Source organism: Acyrthosiphon pisum, chromosome X (genome assembly GCF_005508785.2).
Source record: "Acyrthosiphon pisum isolate AL4f chromosome X, pea_aphid_22Mar2018_4r6ur, whole genome shotgun sequence".
Taxonomy (NCBI): Eukaryota; Metazoa; Arthropoda; class Insecta; order Hemiptera; family Aphididae; genus Acyrthosiphon; species Acyrthosiphon pisum.
Genome location: NC_042493.1, coordinates 75611087 through 75634798, shown reverse-complemented (window position 1 = coordinate 75634798; position 23712 = coordinate 75611087). Strand labels below are relative to the sequence as shown.

Sequence of the window (23712 nt, the reverse complement as noted above, 5' to 3'; positions counted from 1 at the left end):
AGTATTTTTTTCTTAATAATATCTATCATCTATGTATATAAACGAATACGACAAATAAAACATATATAGTTCACTAATAACAAGTACATTTACATCATTATATGATTTCAAAACAACCTATTCAGTTAGGTATTCCGGAATCAACATATCTTAAAATAATTTAAATTCAACTACTGAGTAAGCTAAAAAGTTTTTATGAACACATTACACACTAAGATCAATACATTAACAGTATTGTAAGACATGACAAATTTAAAAATTGCTACATAATAATTTAAGAGCACATTTATCGTTTAAGAACAAATATCCTAATCAGAATGGTATGTTTAATATTTATTTAATAATGAAATATGTTGATTCTATAGATATATACAACAACTAGATAGCCGTCTCCTTCTTGTCATGGAAGTCGGCCGCCATTTACATAATAATATTATCATAGTATATATGTATAGATAAATATATATGTATATAAATAAATGTAAAATAAATGTAAACATTGTCTGCTTTATAGATGGCAGCCGATTTCAACATTGGTCACAACTGTAGTATAAAGACGGCTATCTATACTGAGTGTGCCGAGAGAGCGTAAGTCGGCCGGGCATCCAAATGAAGTCGCTCCGCGGTTTTGAGGTCTAATTTCTCCCACCAAGTTGACTGGTAGTACGTCGTCTTAAACCACCAAGCGCTATGGTCTGTTATCGAATTTTGTCATTTGACAGTTTATATCTATTAACAATTATTACTTTATTGTTTAATTTTAGTTCTCACGGTGGGAGTCGCGTTGGTAGGAGATGCGCCAACTACGATGAGTTTTGATCGCCGCCGATTTGCGCACTCAGTATAGTTGTATACATCTAGGGTTGATTCATCAACTAATATTTTAGAAAGCAATAAACTGCAATCAATATTTTTGTAGTGTTTACATGAAAAGCCTAAGTTTAAAAAGATAATAATTTTTCATTCCAGTACAAACATATATTTGGTGATTAACTAAATGATGAAATTTTAATTTTATTAAAGCACATCTTCATAATAATAATAAATATAGACTATGAGTTTAGTACTATTTAATAAAAATTGAAAAATTAATGTATGTAATGTATTATAAGTTTTAGTGACCAATAAAGATATAATTTAAAAAGTTAAAAACAACATTTTTTAAAAATGTACCAAAAATAACAAAAAATTGTAAAATTTATATATAACTGTTCTGAACCAGGGCTGAGATTATTTAAAAGCAACTTTTAGATAAGACTAAAAAATAAAACTATTCTAACTATTTTCCTTTTAAGAATTTAAACTTTATCATATTATACTTTTAAATTTATAGTAAAAACATTATTATTATTTATTGTAGAAGTCCTTATTTCTTACTGCACAATGACTAATAACAAGTTAAGTATACATTTCAGTGAACATTTTTAAATCTTATAATTTATTAATATGTACAAATATGAATTAATTCTCTTCCCCCCTTGAAACGTATATTGATTAAAATTCAATTCTATAATTTTTTATATTTTTTACACAATCAATTATATATTTTTTTTGATCTACTCAATCTACCCTTACATGTTTATATTTATTTATAAAATCTTTTAATTATTTGGTAAACAGTGAATTGTAAATATGTACACTATGAATGTCATAAACTAAAAATATTCACTATCATTCAATTTTTATTTTACTTTATTTTATACTGAACTGGCCTCAAATACAATATAAATAAGATAAACAGTATAAATTACAAATTGATTTTAGCTTTCTTTTAGTATGTATTGTTAATTACCACACAATATTTTTGATAATTTGACAAATTATACATAACTTTATATATAATAGTTATGTAGATAGTATATATATATATCGTTTTGGCAGTATGCATAGTGGGTAACCATGTTTTTCATATCCCTAGGTTAGTTTTATAGGAAACAAAGAAAACACGGTGATATACCTTGTAATCAATGTTTCTAATAAACATAATTGTTATTAATTGTCACATATTATATTAAATCTGTCTTTAAGTAATTCAATAATACATGCATACAATATATCCAACATTGTGTGGTTAACACATTTTGAACTACATTCACCGAACAAATTGGAATTTAAATATGTTAGTAGGTATATTAAACAGTGTATATTATAATATGTAAAACACTTAACAACTTATATATATATTATAAATATATATAAAGAATGAAAAACTTCTAATTGGAAATGATAAAAAGTTATGGAATAACTCCAAATAATAACGAAATATAATATAACAGATTAATTTAACTTCAATTTAATTAGTTAATAATAGGAATTTTAGATGCTACATTAATTATGAAAAATGAAATAAAATTATCTTTACTAAAAAGTATTTGAATTTATTGAACAGTATATTATACTCCTAACACACTGAACATTTTAGTTGTTTGGTAAAGTACCTTGTGTTGAATTAATGTTATGTTGAAATAAAATGAAAGAGATATATATGTTTGTACTAAAATATTATTATTGGAGACCATTTAAAATAAGCTTAACAATCAAGATAAACCATGTATGGTTTTCTATATCAATAAGCCCACCTATTTTATAAGTCTTATAATAAATAATGAATTAAACCTAAAATGTAGTCTAAAAAAATTAATTTGATTAGATAAAAAAAACCACTAATATAAGTTTAAACTCTTACGAAATTGATTTCTTTTTTAGTGGTCTTCCTCTTTTAGCCTTTTCAACTGGTGCAGTCACACCTCGTTCAGCTCGTTTTAATAAACAAGTAGGACAATACCATACAGCACAATCTGGTGGACACTGAATTCCCACACAAACCCTGTAATTTATTCAAATAAGATCAATTATTTTTATTGGTTGTATAAAAACATATATTATACTCACCAATGGTACCATGCATCACATCCATCACAACCAACCATTGGACTGCCGTCATCTTGTTTTCCACAAGTTGGACATATCCAAACTTGATTTCCAGCATCGTCCTATACAAATATGAACACAATATATATAAAATCCTAAATACTATAGTAATTTATATTTATTTAGTTTACATTTTTACAACACCGTTTTTATTAATATACAGGGGATAATTTATTTTTTAGAAAGAATACAAAAAATACAATAATTCTCAATAAATGAAAAAAATATGATATATTTTATATAGTAAAAGTCATTGTTATAAAGTTTCAATATATTGCTACATTTGTGAGGGTACTTACAAAGTAAAAAGCTGGGTGTGGTTGAGTAGTAATTTTTTTAGATTTCTTGGTAGTTTTAACCTTATGTTTATTACTTGATGCAACAGAATTCGTAACAGCAGAAGATACAGAAGCATTTCCGGAAGTTGTGGCAGGGATATCAGAATCCATAACAGTACTAGGAGGAAGTACAGCTGTTTTTTTTGATTTAGATGGTTTAGGTATAGGTTCAGTAACACTTTCAATTTCTTCTTCTTTTGGTACTAATGGCACAGATGGTAAGGTAGTTGTAGATAATTTATCTTTAGAGTGTGCTTTAGATTTTATAGTAGATGATTTAACTCGTTCTACTGGTGACTTTTCTTTAGATAAATTGTGTGATTCGTCAATACATTCCGAGGGAGATTTATTTTTAACTATAGGCTTGATTACACTAAAACAAAAAAAATGTATAAATGTATATTTTAAATTTAGCTTAAAACTAAAGGTATCTATTATTCTAACATTTTCCGCTGTACTGATGGAGATGAACTTGATCCATTTGAACCTGGTAACTTCAGCTTTATTTTTGGGACCAATGGGTCTTCTTCTTTCAAAACAGGTTCTGGTTCTTTTTCCTAAATAAAAATGTATTAACTCAAACTATAGTATAAATCAGTACGGTTAAAAAAATAACTTATGAATATTGAAAAAAAAGTAAAAAAAAATTGTAAATAGTTTTAAAAAATACTATATGTAACCTCAGTGATAGTAGGCTCCAGTTTAGATTCTTCGGAGTTCACTTTTTCTTTGTTCTTTAATTTTTTCAATAATTTTTCTTTCTTTCTTTCGCTTCGTTCTTTTTGTTTAGTTTTGTCTTTTTTGTCTTTTTTCTTTTTAGACTTTATCTTTTCTTTTTTAATCTTTTTATGCTCTTTTTTGGGCTGAAATTAATAATAAATATAAGTTAAAAAATTAAAAATTAATAAATAAATAAATATAATATACTTTACTTTAATCTTTTCCGTAGGAACTTTTTTTTTTTCAGAAGTAAGAGTAGATGAAAGTTCGTCAAACTCAGATTTATCAAAATCATCCTCTCCTGGTAAAGGCAAATACATCATAGAAGCAGCTGTATTTGTTTTTTCTAATATTGGTATAACATTATTAGGAGCAGTATATTTTGGAACCAATGGATTTAAAGCAAGAGATGGTGGTAAAATACTTGGCACGGCTGGCAGGAGACCAGGCACTGTTGGTAGATGACCAAAAAATGAAAATTTTAAAGGGGATGAAAACAGGTCAGAATCATGTTTATTTTTTGACTTTTTATTTCCATTGTTCTTGGTTTTAAGGTCTCCGCTTTTGACATTATCATCACTAGGTATTTTCTGTTTTTTTTTTCGTTTCTTAGGTACATTAGAATCCAATTCTGGTTTGGTTTCTTTTATAGATGGTTTATGTACACTATCAGTTTTTTTTGTTTCAACAGTTGGTTTGAAGAAATCTGGCTTAAATTGTTTCTCCTCAATAATTTCAACCTTTACTTCAGGCTTAACCAAAATATCTGAACTGACAATAGTAGAATTTGGCCTAGATATAATCGAGCTATTTAATTTTGAAATCTGATGTACTGAACTATCGTTATTTTTATCTTCTTTTACTTTGGATATTTTTTTAAATATATTTAATTTCTGCTTATCAGGTTCTGTTGTCAGTTTTTCACTGTCACACAAAAGGCTTTTTGAGTATTTAGAATGTGATGTTGATGCTTGAATAGGCTTATCAAATATAGTATTTAATACACTTAATTTTGATTTATCTTTGATCTTTGGAGGTTTTTTAAGTCGTGGTCCTTGATTAGACTCCCGGATAGCACCAGTTTTCAATGCTTTAAGTTTTGAAGTTTCTTTCACATTTGCCAGTTTTTTTACTTTAGAGTCTTCATTTTTATTATTATTAATATTATTGCTATTATTACCGTCACCTATATTTTTTCCCTTTTCTTTAAAATTGTTCAATGTTTTTTGTGATAATTTCTTATTTCGTTGTTGTATGTGTTCACCTTTGACTTCTGGTGGGACTGTTGGATAAGAAGATGATGCATGTGATGAATTGACTTTGAAATTAGGAAATGGCATTAATCGCGATTCTGGCAATTTGCCTTCTCGAGACGGTGAAAGATATCCAGATGTTGTCATAACCACACTAGATATCTCTCTAAGACGTCTATGAACCACCAGGTTGTCTTTCGATGATCTGAAAACGTATTTTAATTAAATACTTAAAAGACAAAAACTATTTTTATGATTATATAAAAAAATTTCCTTTTACTTTAAGAATAATGTTTAATGTTACCTATCATATTTGGAAGCCTGAGATTCTTGAAAACTTAGCGGCTCATTAAAAATTCCTAATGAAGAACTTGAGTGTGGTGTCTGGCTTCTATCATTTTGCATTGGTCTTTCATCTGTGATAAATAATTATAATTAGACTTTTATGACTAAAATGCATAGTAATGCACAAAGTAAACGCATAAAATCTAGAAATTGTTCAAGAATATCATCAGAATATTCATTAAATATTCAAAATAAAAACAAAGATCATTAAAAATGTTTTACCAGATTGTTCAGGATACATTGTAGGAAGATGTTCATGAACATAAACCGGTCTGGTCACAATTTCTCTGCTTCCTGGTTTCATGATATTTAAATTTGATTTTGTTGGTATGGGGAACTTAGGTACTTGATGAGGAAACTCTATTGACCCAACTTGTTTCAAATATCTTATTAAATCAGGTACAGCAACATCTTTATCTCGAAATGCCATTTTCACATCATCAATATCTGGCTCTATTGTATCAGCTGAAAAAATAAAGATTATACATTCTAAGATAAAATTATATGAAATATAAGTATAATCTCTATATAATTTTAATTAATGGACATTTGTGATGATTAAAACTTAATTAATATATATATATATAAACAAATAAACAGAGGGAAAATAGGTAACCGCTCTCCTGTATACTTTGTTCAGTTAAGAAAAGTTATCGGCGGCCAACTTCAGCGCAGGGAAATGACAATAATACACAGATAGTTAATTGGTTGGGGCTGGTAAACAGGTGTTGCCTGACTACGGACCCAATAGAAACTGGCTGCCGGCAACAATATTTGAACAGAGTATAGATATAATAAAAACATAAAATAATATGTACCATGTCATTGAGAAGTAAGTCTTAGTAATGTGTGTTAGATTTTAAATCAATGATAAATCATCGCATACAAAAATGATTTTGAGCGAAGACTGTTAGGCTGTTTTACTTAGTATATTTTACGATATAATTATATTCCTATTAAAGTAATTTATTTTCCTATAAGTATCAACGCAAGTTGGATACATTTTTTACAAAAAACATCACATTTTAAATGGTAATGTTTGTTTAAAATATATGTAATAACTTATAAGTTTCGAGTAACCGCTAATAATATTTTAGAATTACAACAAAATAACTAAAATTGTTATCCTTTGTTTAAATATGTAATTATATCCAAATTTTAACATAAAATTACTATAAAAAAAATTGTGTCAAAATATTATTAGATTTTTTGGTTGCTGAACTGTACTTATGAGGAATATTGTATTAAATGTTCAACTTTTAACTATAAAAATTGAAAATTTTATAAATTTAGAGAAATAAAATTATTTGCTAATTTTCATGATTTTGACAAATTTTAATTAAAAATACGTATAAAAAAAATTTGTGCCTATGGATATATATTATTTTTAAATAGCTATAATAACAAATAACGAGAATCATGTATTCAATTTTTTCACAATAATATATGGATAAATAGTTCAAAAAGTCAAAATACTTTGAAAATGTTATCATGATATTGTGATAATACCAGGGAGCTTAGAGGCTTAGCTCCCTACCCCGTGTGAATAATAGCCCTTCCCCAAAACTATTGTTGTGTATTTCGTTCAGGTAAATGTAAAACCATGACAATATAACCATGACTTACTAATAGTATCACATTTGTAATTATTTATCACAATTGTGTTTAACATCAGGACATAATAAATAATATAATTATAGATTCTGAGCAGCAAGTTGGTACTTTTGTGAAGTAAAAATTGAAATACAAGAAAAAATTGTCATAACGCTATATTAGTTTTTGTCAAAATCATTATATTGCTTCAGGCAGAGCCATCACAAAACGCTACATTGAAAATCTATAGTGGGGCTTTCCTCCCCCCCCCCCCCCCCCAATATATATATTTGATCACCTTACGCCTATGCACATATGTTGTGTATGTGATGGTAGTAATGGTAGTAGCGGTTGGGGATGAAAGCAATTTTACCCTCTAAAAAGTTTTTGGAAAAGCTGTTAAAATATGAATTTGAATACTTAAACTATTTATGATTACTCTGCCAATGACGTCTGCTCAAACTTATGCTTATAGCACAGTGTATTAAATATTAAATATGGTTTAATTAATAATTTATTTCATTATGAAAATATATACAAGGCTGTTATATTAATATAATAGTAGTTAGAAAATATTAAAAATACAAATGCACAATTTTTTTACAAACATCAAAAAAATTAACAGTTTGATTTTTATAACATTTGTCAAATTTAAAATTTAAAAATGATTTTGTGGTTAAAAATTTATAAAATGTACAAATTTTATAGCTAATGATTGAAAATTTAAAACAAGGTTCCGCGTAAGTAGATTATTCTGTAATCAAAAAATCTAAAAAATATAAATTCATAGTTTTTTTTAGTTATTATATGTTAAAATTTGGATAAAATTAGATTTCTAATCAAAGAAGAACAATTTTAGTTTTGTTATATTTAAAAAATTTTATCAGTGCATGCTTGAAACTTCTTAAGTATATTGGGTAGTATATCCAAATAATATTAATTCAACTTACTAGCAACCGTATTATTAATAACAATAAAATATATAATTATATAACCAAGGATATAACCTATATGTATCCCTGACTAACAATCCATCTTCGCTCAGAATCCTTTTTCGTAAACAATGATATTATATTAATGAATTCAAATTTAACATCATCCATAACAGTGATCCACTTGTAATCTACTGTACATTAGAGCAACATCCACTTACCCACTTTTTTTAAAATTAAAAATGCCAAAATTTCCATTTGGTAAAACAAACTGATTCATGTGATAAATTAGGTGAAGTTCTTAAGATTATAAAAATAATACATTCTTCTGTAAGTTTTGTTAAGACATTTTAGAAGAAGTCTCTCATTGGTAACACCTCCTAACATTGTTTAAATGGATACTTATGTGTCATGCGACCAATAAAATAGTAAATCACAATTCCAATTTTGTTTTAGCCTGCGAGGGAGTTTAACAGAAATATAAGATGCAGGCATATTTTTAATGAGAGTTAGTACTTTGTACTTGAGTTTAGGTTTTAATGGAATCGATTGCAGATAAATTTAGCGACATCTGAGACATTTTTGATTTGTAGGTATTATGAAGAAAATAGTTGGTCATGTACTACAGAGCGTCAGTTAAAGTGAGGAGAGGCTCTCCTCACTTTAACTGACGCTCTCCTGGAGAGCTACCTAAATTATTAAATCATCACATTTCTAAAACTTATTGATATGTAGGTACAACTGAATCTAAGAAAACCATTATTGTAGTTAATATTCATTTATATATAACTAATATTTAGTTTTCTGTAAGCTAATAGCCTTTAATAGTTGATGCTGTACCATAAATACAAACAATAATAATAATAATTAAATTTTAAATAAAAATAATTGGGAACATTTTATACTGCATATTTCTTGTATTTCTTGCATACCTATTTAATAATATTATTGATGCATGAAAGTCTTAACAAATATGTAACCAACAATAATTAATATCTCGATTCATATGGTATTATAAACAGGTATTTTATTCAATTTAAAGTCAAATCTTCAGGTACCTATCTGGTGGAACTGTAGATAATTATTGAAAATAATTTTTTTCTTACTATATTTGAAATATTCAATGCTATTATCTAAATCAGTCATACTCAACCTTTTTTTGTTTGGGTCACTTACATATTTTTTACATTACCTACTCTCAAAATAAAGTATTGAAAGTTTTAAACTCCCCCCCCCCCCTCTATAAGGATGATTTACAAATGTTAAAAATAAATTTATACCTTATTTTATAATATTTAATAACAAGTAAGTATTGTACATACTACAAAAATTTAACTATAATTTTTGATTTCGAGTTTTTTTTTGCTGTATAAAATCAAGATTTTCAAGGAAGAAATAGGAGTTCAAGATTGTTCAAGAAGTTTCATGTGAAATATACAAGCGATACATACCAGACCCATATCATACTCAGACTTTGATACGAGTCAGTACGAAATTATTCCTGTCAGTACGTAACTATTTCATATTGATACATATCAAATTTTTCTTCTTGAAAATCTTCAATATAGGTATAGATGATATTATACCTAGTAACTAATTTTTTCAAATTATTTTTACCAACATTAAGGTAGATAATTTAAATAAATAGCTACTCCCATCCCTCGATATAAACATTGGTTAGGTACCAGCAGCATTATAGCCATACCAAATAGTACGTGGGCAGTCCCTCATATTTGTGTACTACGATGTATAATGATACACCTGCCTGCTACTGTAATAAATACAACAGTAATAAGAAGATTATATCAATACTATCAAAGATAAAATGAAGTATTATATCTCAATAAATCAAAAAAGGAATCGGTGTACCTATACCTTACATAGAACAAACTACGTATTAAAGCGTATTCCATATTTAGTGTTGCTGAATCAACAGCGTGAGCAATTAAATACTCACAAATCTCGGAGAATTTTTTGACTGACTGAGCTAGATCTCTGAAATACTCGTACAGGATATCTGTCATCATTTGCAATGTCGAATTCGACATGGAATGCCAACCAATGTTCGAACATATCTGCGCCACGGAGGTGGTCAATCCTTTTCTGATAAACTCGTCGGTCATGTTGGTGCTCTCGAATTTCGTTCAAAACGACTGTTCGCGATCGATGAATGATTTACCGTAAACCGTAGAGATATTGCGGATGTCATCGAGCGAAATTCGAAATCATTGCTGTATGAGCGCAGACGACGGAACAAAACAAAAGTCGTCGTCGGTAAACGACGAGGTGATAATAATGTAAATATCTACTGATAAACTGAGTCAATTTTCATTAGGTATCGCCGCCACAAACATTTTTATTGTATTAAATATCGTCGCGCGGTGTATTCGGTGGCATCATTTTAGCCGGCACTCGGCTGCCGATCATCGTTTACACAATGACGAATATATTAAAATCGTAGCTACAACTGGCTACACAAAATAAGTGGCGCTACGCAGAAGATCGATGATGATGTTACCCCCGTATACCCATTACCCGCGATAACAGATAAGTCGACGAATTGATTAGCTGCTCGCTGCTAGTTGTAGTGTGTAGTTGTTGTAGTGTTGTAGTGTAGTACAACGATTTACCACTAGCCAGTCCCACCCAACACTCGTCCTGCTCCTCGCACATACACATATACAATACTACTATACAGAGCACTGAATATAGCCGGCTATAATCCGTGTAGCTGTATTATAGCCGACTGCCCGAGTATCAGGAATCAGAATCGACACTCGACTACTCGTGTATTTGAAAGAGGCAGTCTCGAAAAAAAATTTTAAAACCATTCACCGGTCTTCAATTCAGTGAAAAATTCTTAGTTAAACATGTTCCAGACACACCGTTTTTAAGTGCATCAAATTAAAAAAAAAAAAATCTTAACATCAAAATCAATATTCAATTGACATTGACAGCCATGTCGTCGTTGAAATGGTTTGAAGGCGATTCCAAAGCAGCACTACAACAAATGACGGACCGAAATTGCGCGTTTTTGATGTATATAGGTATTTATTGATATTATTTGATTGCATTGGTACGAGCATATAGGTACACTGATTTTATACAATTTATTTTATTTCTTTATTCATTCTTGCCTTTTGCTTAAAGTACTCGATCTCCTATTAGATAAGCTAATAAGATAATTCTAAGATAATAAGGTACCTACCTGAAATATTATAATGTAGATTATAATGATTTGTATTTCTAGGAAATGGAAATGATGATCTTACCAAGATTTTTGATGATACAAATATAATTCAATTGCTGAATAATGAACTCATTTTATGTTATAAAATGGATCCACTAAGCCCAAGTTTTAAAAACTTTAAAGATATTTGTATCCTTTTATTTTTTTTATATTTTAACTCAATACTTTTTAATAATTCTAAACTTATATACACATGTTTAATTATTCAAAATACATTTTATTATTATTTTTTACTGATGTAGCATTGAGTGTCAATAAATTAAATTGTAGGTGCAATTGGTGTCTGTCTCGCACAACATATCAAATTTTACATTTAGAATAATCCATTTAATTCGATTATTTTTAATAATAGAGTAAATTTATCTATTATCAAACTTTCAATCCCAACTTACTTCAAAATTAAATTATCCTAAAAAGCCTTTGTGGGGCGCCAAATAATATTCTTACATTTAAATTTTATAGTAAGTCAAGTCTCTAATGTTAAAAATTACAGATTAAAATGGATTATTTTTCTCAATAAATTTGTTATGTTATATATTAGTAAGTAGGAGACAACACTTGTGGGTATAATGTCCTTTTCCAATTCAATTCAAACATTGCAAATGGTTATTATTGATGTGGTTGTATTAATTAATTATCTATTCTCATATTAGAATCTAATGTAAATACAAATAACAATTTTCTTACAGCTCAAATAGATGATTTTTTATTTAATATATTTAACATAATTCTAATAAATTACAAAAAACACACCACTCACGAGTGTTGTAATTTTAAATATTTTTTGATGTTAGTAATCACTACCTAATTTGATCAACTAATCAGGTGAGCTCAGAATGAATTGTTCACATAAAGTGAATCCTAATTAATAATTTATTTTATAAATAATTTAAATACCTACCTATTTTAAAATTAACCAAACAATTCATATTTAATTTTAACACCAATAATATTGAATATACTAAGGTCTTGCTACATTCATGTATAATTTTGAACTTATGTATATAAATATTCAAATACTTTTATTTACCAAATATATTTTATTAATAATATATTTGCATGTACATTATTTAAACTTTCACAACTTATTTACCTACTGTAAATAAATTCATACTTAACCTTATTCTTCAATCAGTCAATAATGTGGTTATTCCATCAATTTATTTACTAGAAAAAAATAATACTCAACAATATATCATAAACAATAAACAAGTCTTAACAAATCCCCATGATATTCAACTGGATTTAAAACGTCAATTGTTGAATGCTATTTGTTGTATTATAAAAGATATTTCCGGTTTGTTTGATATTTTATGATCTATTTTATTAAATTATGATTTCAAATTAACAGATGTAAATGTAATCATTAAATTACAGACACAATCAATGTCGATCACAATAAACAGGAATATTTACAATACTTGACTGATATTTCCAAAAAGGTAACCCTACTATACAACAAAATACTAAATATATTAAAATTTATAAAAATTAATAATTTTTTTTTGTAATTTAAATTTTTTACTGTCTCTTTGGGTTGTGAAGTTATATGTATACAATATCTATTCATAATATATTAATATATAATAGAAATAGTATGTGTCATATTTCTATTTCAAATTCAAGTTTATTTATTTTTATAGAATCTTAATTGATTTAAAAAAGTAACTTGACAATAATTTGACCTAATCACTTGAATTATCAGTGGTGTAGATTCATCTCCACGTTCACCTCTCAAAAACACACCACTGATAATATAGTAATGAATGTCTAGTAATCTAACATTTTACATGTTTAGTTTGTAGATTATGTAACTTTAATAGCTTAATATTGTAATTTGTATTTCAGTTACCACTCTTTGATAGTCCTAATATAAATGATGGTGTCCAAAAAGTTGCAGAAGAAATTAAAAAGTAATTTTATTTTCATAATTTAAAAGTATATAACATTATCATATTTTGTTTGTACTGCGATATTATATAGTCATTATTATTTGTTTATTAATTATTAAGGGGTAAATTTTGATGTAAAATCATTTTTTTTGTATTGCTCTAAAAATTAATGTCTCTAATATTCTAATATTTATTTAACATTTTTGGAAAATATATATTTTATTTCTTTGTATTCTTTTTAGTTTTTTTTTTATAATAACATAATAAAACAAATTTTTATAATAATATAAGTTAAACTTTTTAACTTAGGTATGTTTATAACTTTTGTAGTCTATTTAATCATTATATTTTATAATTATGGACCATAATGTTTATAAAATATCATGAAAAATATTTTTAAATCAAGTCTAATAGTAGATATTATCACTTCTCCATTATAGCTTATAATAAGTGATACATTTGAATTATTATAGATCGAACGGTATTGCAAAAATTAAATTCAAAGTTCCGTTTAAAGATATTACAATAGTCAAAGAATTTCAAACAACTTCTACACTCAATGATATTGCAACTTATATATTATGTAAAGTAAATCTCTCAGGAAGGTATAACAACTGTCTTAATTAGTTCATTTTTTTTTAAAAAATCTTATTGAACTAAAATAATACATTTATTTTCAGAGGTATAAAATTTATTGCTCATCGACAATTTACTGGTGAAGATTTCAACCAAACATTAGAAGCATTACATTTATGTCCATCATCAACTATTTATGTACATTTGGATATGGTAAATATAAAAAATATAAACTCTTTTATTATTTTAATGCTGGGTTTCATAAAAAATTACTTAACAATTAAATATTTAATGTATCAGTAGAGAGCTAACGCTAAACATAATTCTTTGCAACTCTGCATAAATATTGATTACTATTGTTTATTAATTGTTTTGAAATATTTATCATGTTTATGTAGGAACAATCAAATCAATGGCTGTATTCCATACTCAATTATCAATCTTGGCTTGGAAATGTACTTAATTTTATCATTATCAATCCATTTAATTTTATTCAACATTTTTTGATAAGTTTTGTGAGACCATCACCATCTGTTGAAGCTCCAAGAACGATTAATCATCAAAATAAAAATAAAAAACAAACTGTCAAGTAAGGACAATACTAATGGTACATTGGTACAAAATTATTTGTTGAAATTTGCTGAAACTTAAAAATGAAATGTTTAACAACACAAATTCAAACAAATCTATTTAATTAATTTATTTATAAAAAATACAATTTTAAATAGTTTATACTAACATAATCTTTCATATTTACATGCATTAAGCTAATTGGTTTGAATCGACAATTTGATTTAACCATTCACATGATTGACACCGTGCTGTATTCTTATTGCCTCCAAAAGTCAAAACAGTAATTTGTATATGAATTGCGTCCAAACTATATAAGAAATACTTCTCAACTAACTCTATGTATAAGCCATAAGGAATCCTTAAACAATTCCAACAACAAAATAGATTTGTAATTTATGACTTATGCATATTTTATATGATTACATGACTAAACATTAAAAATATATTCTTTTGTATAATGATATGATTATCAAAACAAGTAACTATGAAACAAGTTGTTTAAATGTTCATACATTTATACATTGAAACCTGTATAACCTGTATAGGAAGAAATTTGTGTGAACATTTTTGGGAGGCAACTGATATATAATTATAAACTATTTGATCATCAAGGGCAACTAGTATATATATAGAGCTTTTTGTTGTGATAATAATGGGAGGCAACCAGTGTGATTCAACTCATACTAAGGAAATGCAATATATATTGTTAAATATATCCATTGAAATAACTGCTTTTTTTGTCATTTAGAAAGACAACGTATAAATCATCTAATATCCACCAATTGAATACCAACAACTCTGATGATGATGAAAACAACACATACAACGGAAACTCTACACAACAATTGTAACTTAAATGTCTTGAATAAATAATTATTGTATACATAATACAAGTCATGTGTATCACTTTTTTTTTAAACATTATTTATCAGTTTTAATAATTTATTTACTTTCATTATTCAATATAATAAATTATATATTATAAATATTATTATATTATTATATATCACAGAATATTATTACATTATAGTATGATTGTGTTTGTAGTTTTTCAATTTATTATTTTTTTCATTGAATTTATTATGATCAACACTTAATTCAAAATATGAAATATTAAAGAGATATAAGTTAAATAATACACAATCACGCATAAAAATTAAAAATAATAATCAAATAGTAGAAATTATTATAGCAAACAATTTGATATGAATTTAAAAAAATTAGTTATTTAACTGTTGCAATAGTTTTATATTATTTTTACTAAAAAATATTGTTAATTGTTAACATGGTGTGGACATTCCTATTTTCAGTTTAAACACACATCAATACTAACTTGCCTGACATATTGGTTAGTAAACTAGTGACACCAAATAATAATATAAACCGACTTAAGTATTTAAGTAAAAATATATTTATAATACAAAAATATAGTTTTATAATAAAAAAAATATAGTATTATAATTTGATTAAATTATATGTTTTTTTTGTATACACTAAGTTGTCACAAAATCAATTGTTAATTTAATAAAAATATAATAAAATTCAGAAATATAGATTTCTATATAACTAATATTAAGGGGAGAAAAGGCTAGATTTAAAATCATAGTCAATATTTGAGAACATTTTTTAAAATATACTACAGTAAAAATAGTATGTCAACAATTAAGTCAAATCAACTGGTCGCAATTGACGTTCACCGTCAGCTAAAAACACAAGCATGGCACGGTATAGAAGATGGCAGCCTAGTTTACATCGATCACTATTTAGCCATCGTATTGTGTTATTGTAATATGTACCACGCTTTTCATTTGTAAGTTTGTCCAATCCAATGGCATCAATCATAGCCGCTTCTCGAATATGTGCTTCTTTTATCACTAAATGATGGAATGCTTGTACACAAACCACACCCAATTTTTCCTTCCATAAGCTCAAAATATATTCCGTCTATATTATTATTAAAAAAAAATTGCAATATATATTTATATTCAATGAAAAATTTTACAATGGTACATACTTTGCGACTTTTATCTTTATTTTTATTTATGACCCAAGACTGAAATGCTTCATTCATATGATCATTGGGTCTAGATTTGGTGCCTTTACCAATGTAAAATATTGATCTAATAAACGTTTGCCATATTTCAATGGGATTATTCATCTGATCAGCTCGTGCGGGTAAATTGTTTGTTATACGTGGATCTAATAATAAATATGTAAATGACGAACCACTCTCAGTGCAAACAATCCTTTCCTCCAGAGAACTCCAACTTTTTATGGTTTTCTTCCATGAATTATATTTATCATCAATTAGAACTTTATTCAACTGAATACTATATGAACCTTTTAAAATAAAAAATAAGTAATACTATAAATGTATTAATTACAAATATGCAATAACAATCAAAAATATACCAGATGAATTATTAATATGCTTATCATCATCCTTTAGTTCTGTCTGTCTATGTAATAGTCTGTTAAGTTGCCGTACATAAACTTGTTTTGTACTGGGTACTAGTGGTCCTGGAGGATGGCCAAACTCCCTAAGACTTTGACGAACATAATCTGTATCATAATCTTTTGAAACTTCAGTTAAACTACTACTGCTCTCGTCTAAGTAAAAAACAAAAATCATCATCAAGAATAATATTAAATGTACAATATTTAAATAAACTAACAATTGTGAAAAGCAAAGATAATATTTATAATTTATACCTAGAGAAGTAATAATGTTTGAAACTTCTAGATTGTTTATTGCAGCTGAAGTTCTGGAAATTGAATTGCTAAAAAAATATATTAAATAATATATATAAATCAATAAAATGTAAACTTAAAAAAATAAAATGTATTCTAATAAAAATTACTATGAACATATTATATCTGAAGTAGAAATAAATATTATTTTTAACTAAAAACAGTTGGGGAAAGCCAAACAATCTTCTCAAAATAAATCTAATAAAAGATATTACTTATTAGGTATATTTATAGATTTTTCAAAATTAAATCATGAATACCTTAAAGTATTTTATAATAATTAGAGCTGTGAAAGTACTGTACTAAAAAAACTTTTTAAAACTGCTGTATAAGTAATCAAAAGTCAAAATTTAAATATAAAATAATTATATCACTAAATAAGTATAATAAACTAACATGTATAAGTATTGAGTCCTAACAAATAATATTTTTGAATTACAACAAAAAAACTACTTACATCGTTATTCTTTGTTTAAATCCATAGTTTTGTCTAAATGTAAACTTTAAATTTCTAGAAAAAATAATTGCCTTATGTATTTCCTAAAATTGTTGGATTTTATGAGAAACACGTACTAATTGCTTTAGTTATAAAAATTGAAATTATTATAAATTTCTAACTGCAAAATAGTTATCAAATGTTCGTTGAATTAGGTCAACGTTTGAACAAATAGTTTAGCAAAAAATTCAAGTATTCCTAATTAGATTGAATCTTACTGGGAAAGTACCAAATAAATCTAATTTTCCATCAGAAATCATACTCAAAGTTGAAAATCAAAGTAACTTTTACTGTAAAATGTGCATGCACACACACACAAAAAAAAATACGTTAAAAAACCAATACATTAATTACTTCTCTTAAATTTTTAGTTCCTAATTTAAACTTTGTGTAAAGGAAGTAGTAAAGCTATGTCTTACAATAAGTTAGAAAGAATGTATTTTCCTACAAATTCACAGCCCTAATAGTAGTAACAGATAATAAATAAAGTACCTCATTGAGTCATAAATACTTGTCATTGATACGCTTTTTGTAATATCTTCCAATTGAGTGTCAGTCTTATAAGTATCACCATTAAGAATTTGTTGTTCAGAATTTGTATCGGGACATGTAAAAAAATCATCGGAACTCAAACAACTAGATAGTCCAGATATATCTGACATCAAGTCACTGTCACTTAAAGACATATTTTCTATCTCGCTGAAAATATTTCTTGTTCCCAATTCAATCTCGTCAAGATCAAACAATTCAGAGTCAGTTAGTAAATTATTAGATGGAAAGCTTATGTTTTCTATACTTTCAAATTCATCTGTTACACATTTGATTGAACTTAATATAGATCCATCATAATAAAGTTTTGATGGGATATCATTAATGGGTAGTTTATAATCTGATGAAACATTTGTGTTTAAAACATCTCCAGTAGAGTAAGCTGTTGAAGATAATATTATGCACTCATCAATGTTATTGTTTTTTTGACTAACTGAATCAAATGTTATTGATTTAGAAATACTATTTAAACTTTCACCACTATTAAGATATCCACTGCTTGTGTGTAATCTATCGGATTTATCAATTGTTGATTCAGCACCAATGGATGTTTCAGTATTCTTTGCTTTTATAGAATTTTGATGTTTTTCTTTAATATATTTTGATTGCATTGCATTAGAAACTTGTTTTTTTAAATTACCTAATAAAAATTTTTTTATAATAATGATGAAATTGATTGTATACAAAAAAATATAAGAACAAACATAAAATAAAAGTAATAATTAATTGTTGTATTAACAAAACAATTAATATTAAAATAAGGTCTCATTATAAACAGTGTGTTCACGAAAACAGAGAACACTTTATCACTCATTACCCTGTTAATATTTTTTCAATTCTGTTTGTGGGACATTCAACTAGACTAATGCAATAATTAGTTTAATAAAAATGATTAATGACAGGTCTTTTTCAAAATTCCATGTTTTTATAATAATTTGTACATTGTCGTAAAAAGGAAACAATATGTACGTACAATTTAAAAAAAAAATATTTAGATTAATAATTTTTTTAAAAATTTTACCTAGCTCTAATTCCGCCAAATTTGAGTTTAGAATACAAGTTGAAAAAAAATCGATCAACCCAAAAATAATATTCAAAATAGGGGTTACCATTTAAAAAGAATGAAGTTTTATTGCGCATTGTGCAAAATACATGATTAAAAAAAAATTTTAGTTGTAGCAATTAGTCTTGTTGAATGTCCTACAAACAGAATTGAAAAATGTTGACAGGGTAATTAATAATAAAGTGTTCCCTGTTTCCGTGAACACACTGTATAATAATTGTTTGTTCTCATAAACCTTGCAAAACTATGATTTGTACTTACTCGTGTAGTTTGAATGTTTCATGTAAGATTGAAGAGTTGCAAGTGATTCCCAAGCACTAAATTTCACAGCATAATTAAATACATTGAGATTGTCCTCATCTTTCATGTACGGATTGGGAATAATGTAGGGACTTTTGAGCAAAATTCCAACAACCTGTGAACGATTCCAGGCAACAGCTATATGCAGAACTGTGCGATTTCCGTCACAACGTACATTAGGGTCACCACCGTTATGTAAAATTAATGAAGTTGCTACTTTTCCGAATGCCAAGTTTTCATGCCCAGCAGCTAAATGAAATGGTGTCATCCCTTCTTCTGGTATGAGAACATTGGGATTGGCTTTGTTCTGAGATAATAAAATATTGACTTGCCTAAACAAAAATAATAATTTAAAATTGAATTGATAAATACCAACTCACAAACGCGCAGAAATTTAATACATTTAACAGTTTATTTAGTTTGTATGAACCAAACTGTCAAACTGTTGCACAATTAAAGGTCTATGCGATTTGAAGATAGACATTGATGTGATGCGGTTTGATTGCATTCACATGAAATTCAAATCTTATTCAGCCGATTGTTATTATTTTTGACCCAAAAACCTGTAGGTATGTGTCAAAGATACATACTGAATATTGCAATCCTCGACGGCATCATACAGCGCTCGGGCCAGATACAATGTTCTCCATTTGTCATTCATTATGATATTAGACATCGTAGTCGCGGATTGATTAACTGAATTCCAATTGTTATTTCACTTGTTTCGAACCAGATTTAGTCCCCGCACGAACACGATTTCTGTGAAATATCGTGTCCCGGACATTTGAAATAATATATATAAATACATATATAATATATATACACAGAACGATAGATAATTTCAGCAACCGGTAATAATTACCGTTTTGTTTTAAACTCAAGAGATCAAAGTTTATTCAAATCATCGTAATGATTAAGCGATAAATTACTAAATACTAATGAAATAAGTGGGTACTCGATCGCAAACGAACACGTCTCGTAACTACTTTCTCGTTATCACAGTAAGTTTGTATTTACTATTTTACATTTTACGTTTATCAAGATAGTTGAAGAGTTGGCACGGTGTTATCATAACCATAGGCGGGCATCATATAGGCAATAAAATTACTATAAATTAGGTTAAATCAAACTAATTTTTATAACCTACCTAATGTTAATGTTTTGACATAATATTAATATTATTGCCTATACCTACCTATATTATGAGTTATGACTGAATATTTCTTTTTTGATGGTTTAATTATTTACTATAACTTGATAGTTGATACCTAGTAACTAATACCTATGCGGCTTTGCTACCTGTGTTTATGGTACCTACTATAAAAAGCGTTTACGATTTTTTTCAATACTAAGCGCAATGAAAAAATCTATTTATCATTTAGACGATTTAATATCGTATCTTAGGGTTGAGGGCACAAATATTTTATCCATAAGGGCAAATATGGAAGCTACCCGTCCACCCACACATAAAATTAAAACGTGTCTGTGTAATTTTTTTGTTAAAAAATAAATATTGATATTATTGTACTGTAATGGGCATGTATTAGAAGGTATTATAACCGCTTTTACTTATTCGAACCATATAGTGTTATTATTTCAAACTGCAACATCGTTTGGATTCTGAAAGGGCTGCACGTAACAGTACATTATTAGATAATTTATTAAGATTAATATAAAAACTTTTTATATGTTTTATTGTCTACCTACTTTACATATAATTTCAAAAAATAATTATAGGGGAGACTAGGGTAAAGCGGATAGCTGGGCAAAGTGAATAATGTTAATAACTTTTTGAATATTGGTGATTAAATAATAATGAGCATGTAAGTTGGCATCAATGTGTATTATATTTGCTGGGTTGATGATTTAGTATCATTCACTAGTTTACATTCACCATTAAAGCGTTTATACGAAAATAGTTAAATTTCTTAAAAAAATATGTGATCAGAATTTAAGGTATTTTAAATAATATTTATTAATTAACTTTTTTAAACTTAGTCTATTATGTTCATATTTATATTAAGTTTATATAGTTATTAAACACAAGTTCCTACATTACCTACATATACTTAAAAAAAAATAATGTTTATTTAAGAAAAAATCAATCTGGGCAAAGTGGAAATATCTTTTTAGGAAATATTTTATTTTTATTTGATAAAGAGTATCTGAAAATGGCATATTTCGTGTTTATATTATAATATGAAAAGATAATTTTTTATTTTGTTTTTATTTTACCGGGAAAAATGTTATATTTTATGTTTTTTTTATGACTATGAAAAATTAAATTTAATATTCAAAAATGTTGTTTTTTTACTGTGAGTAAATGTATTAATATGTGTTCGCATTCATATTATATATAATTATTAAATGGAGTAACATAAATTATTTATTTATTTCATTGTTTACCACTTTGCCCAGCATATGTTTTCAGCAGTGATTAAAATTCCATTTTTAAAAATGTTTCATTTCTTTTATTAATTGAGTGCTTATTAAATTTTTTGAATTCTTAAATAATGAATTTGAGAAGTCAATTTATGATCATATTAAAAATAGTTCTTAAAATAATAGTTTGGACACCATTTTTTGACACATAAAGTTAACATATGCGCTTTTCCCTGGTCTCCCCTAGGCACCCTAGTTCTCCTATTAGGTAGGTACATTTAAAAAATAGATACAGCAACAGCATGCATTTTGATACCTGTATACGACTCCTACAGTAATTAAATATAAATAGGTAGTAAAAAATACTAATGTTGTATAATGTTAATTTATCACACTGAATTAAACTCAACATATTATTAATTACGTATCTATTCAATAATGTAGATCGCAGATAGTTAAATAGGTATCAAAATAATATTTACACACTAACAAAATTTCTCACCACCCTAATAAACCGTTTGGGGCAATTGCTCCAAAAAAATGTATTCGTGACGCCACTTTGGTTAAGGAAATACTTAAAGTAGTTGACTCACCTATTGACATGCTACTCATGACTTGGTTGTAACTTGTATTTAAAAATGGATTTTTTTTTTTGAAAAAAAATGTGATAGTAAAATTGTACTTTTAATTTAATATTTCTTTTCTTTTAAGTATTCTGAGTTAAGTTCCCACTAATTATCTATTTACTCAAGTATAGGTAGGCCGTAGGTACATATTGCGCACTGTGCAAGTATTTTAAGCATTTTTTTTTATTAAAATTAATTAATTTCTTTATTAAAATAATAAAATTAATAGGTTACCACTTACCAATATAAGGAAGATATTATTATTTACCTATTTAGGTACTATTATACAATTATATTACTTAGGTACCTAATTTAAAAACCATAAATCTGTAGATATATAATATTATGTAAAAATAACTTTTTTGTAAACTTACAATTCTGTACTGCTGAAGTAAAAAAATTTGGATATGTTAGCAGCTAGTGGATATACATATGCATCATAAATAATAAATGCAATAATTATCAGACGTCATAATAAAATAATCCGTTGCAAGTATTTTAAGAGCATATTAGGTGGGATATTTCAAGGTAGGTATAATGACAGAATAATAAATGTATTGCAAAAACCTGTTAGAACAAGAAATTTCAAGTTTTCCTATTAACTAAACATTACCTAGTGTCCTAGATGACTAGTCCACTAATATAAAATATTAAGTGAATTTGTGCTATTTAGTAGTTATAACTACCTACCAATTAGTTTATTAGGTACGACACTACTATAAGTTATAACCGACCTACTTTATGCCTATATAATATTATATAAACATGCTTATGATTATGATGACTAATAAAATTTATTTACTAAGACTCAACAATCACATAATATAGATATTATACTGCTATGGGTATATACACTTTACAACTAGGTAGGTAATTACATTTAATTTTAACTCAAGTCATCCGTTTCCGGACTTTGCGGATATAATTTATAATTATATGTAGTATTTTTATCTAGTACCTACCTAATTCTAAGTACTAAGTTTTTTTTTTGACTACATATTTTGAATTCATTAGCACATTTTTATGTACATATTTTTATTGTATAAATACATACTTTGGTTATATAAATACATATAAATCCGAGCCCTATAAATAACATAAAACGGACGTTCTATAGATTTACCTCATTATAAATTGACTAA

General features: G+C 26.8%; 3 protein-coding genes across 5 annotated transcripts; 1 reads left to right on the top strand and 2 right to left on the bottom strand.

Moving 5' to 3' along the window:
- Positions 1–7: 7 nt before the first annotated feature.
- LOC100167514 (transcription initiation factor TFIID subunit 3) lies at positions 8–10584 on the bottom strand. Of its 2 annotated transcripts, XM_008180154.3 has the most exons (10): positions 10070–10584; positions 5810–6052; positions 5547–5658; positions 4202–5447; positions 3950–4132; positions 3714–3826; positions 3231–3642; positions 2893–2993; positions 2687–2827; positions 8–875 (listed from the first exon to the last, which is right to left on the bottom strand). In XM_008180154.3, exons 1-10 carry the CDS (start codon positions 10233–10235, stop codon positions 872–874), a joined length of 2721 nt encoding a protein of 906 aa, XP_008178376.1. In that variant the 5' UTR covers positions 10236–10584; the 3' UTR covers positions 8–871. The 2 variants fall into 2 exon arrangements, with proteins under 2 accessions (XP_008178376.1, XP_029345130.1); XM_029489270.1 differs by lacking the exon at positions 8–875 and having other exon boundaries at positions 2039–2827; positions 10070–10583.
- Positions 10585–10643: 59 nt separating this feature from the next.
- Positions 10644–15296, top strand: LOC100572415 (UBX domain-containing protein 4). The gene is made up of 9 exons (XM_003241322.4): positions 10644–11159; positions 11363–11491; positions 12498–12659; positions 12740–12804; positions 13211–13275; positions 13728–13859; positions 13935–14043; positions 14229–14419; positions 15152–15296. The coding sequence occupies exons 1-9, from the start codon at positions 11072–11074 to the stop codon at positions 15252–15254; spliced, it is 1044 nt and encodes a 347-aa protein (XP_003241370.1). The 5' UTR covers positions 10644–11071; the 3' UTR covers positions 15255–15296.
- Positions 15297–15791: 495 nt separating this feature from the next.
- Positions 15792–22993, bottom strand: LOC100160679 (ankyrin repeat and LEM domain-containing protein 1). Of its 2 annotated transcripts, XM_029489281.1 has the most exons (8): positions 22945–22993; positions 20153–20321; positions 19524–19894; positions 18143–18839; positions 17116–17183; positions 16816–17013; positions 16418–16743; positions 15792–16347 (listed from the first exon to the last, which is right to left on the bottom strand). In XM_029489281.1, exons 2-8 carry the CDS (start codon positions 20236–20238, stop codon positions 16066–16068), a joined length of 2028 nt encoding a protein of 675 aa, XP_029345141.1. In that variant the 5' UTR covers positions 20239–20321; positions 22945–22993; the 3' UTR covers positions 15792–16065. The 2 variants fall into 2 exon arrangements, with proteins under 2 accessions (XP_029345141.1, XP_001945075.2); XM_001945040.4 differs by lacking the exon at positions 22945–22993 and having other exon boundaries at positions 20153–20557.
- Between the last annotated feature and the right edge of the window lie 719 nt (positions 22994–23712).

Coding starts and splice junctions, on each gene's coding strand:
- LOC100167514 (XM_008180154.3), bottom strand. CDS start 10,235: ATGACCGACGAGTTTATCAGAAAAGGATTGACCACCTCCGTGGCGCAG. Junction 6,053..10,069: donor CAAAAAATTCTCCGAGATTT/GTGAGTATTTAA, acceptor TTATTTTTTCAG/CTGATACAATAGAGCCAGAT. Junction 5,659..5,809: donor AATGTATCCTGAACAATCTG/GTAAAACATTTT, acceptor TATTTATCACAG/ATGAAAGACCAATGCAAAAT.
- LOC100572415 (XM_003241322.4), top strand. CDS start 11,072: ATGTCGTCGTTGAAATGGTTTGAAGGCGATTCCAAAGCAGCACTACAA. Junction 11,160..11,362: donor CGCGTTTTTGATGTATATAG/GTATTTATTGAT, acceptor TTGTATTTCTAG/GAAATGGAAATGATGATCTT. Junction 14,044..14,228: donor TTTATGTACATTTGGATATG/GTAAATATAAAA, acceptor ATGTTTATGTAG/GAACAATCAAATCAATGGCT.
- LOC100160679 (XM_029489281.1), bottom strand. CDS start 20,238: ATGTCTAATATCATAATGAATGACAAATGGAGAACATTGTATCTGGCC. Junction 19,895..20,152: donor GTCGAGGATTGCAATATTCA/GTATGTATCTTT, acceptor ATTTTTGTTTAG/GCAAGTCAATATTTTATTAT. Junction 16,348..16,417: donor ATAAAGATAAAAGTCGCAAA/GTATGTACCATT, acceptor ATAATAATATAG/ACGGAATATATTTTGAGCTT.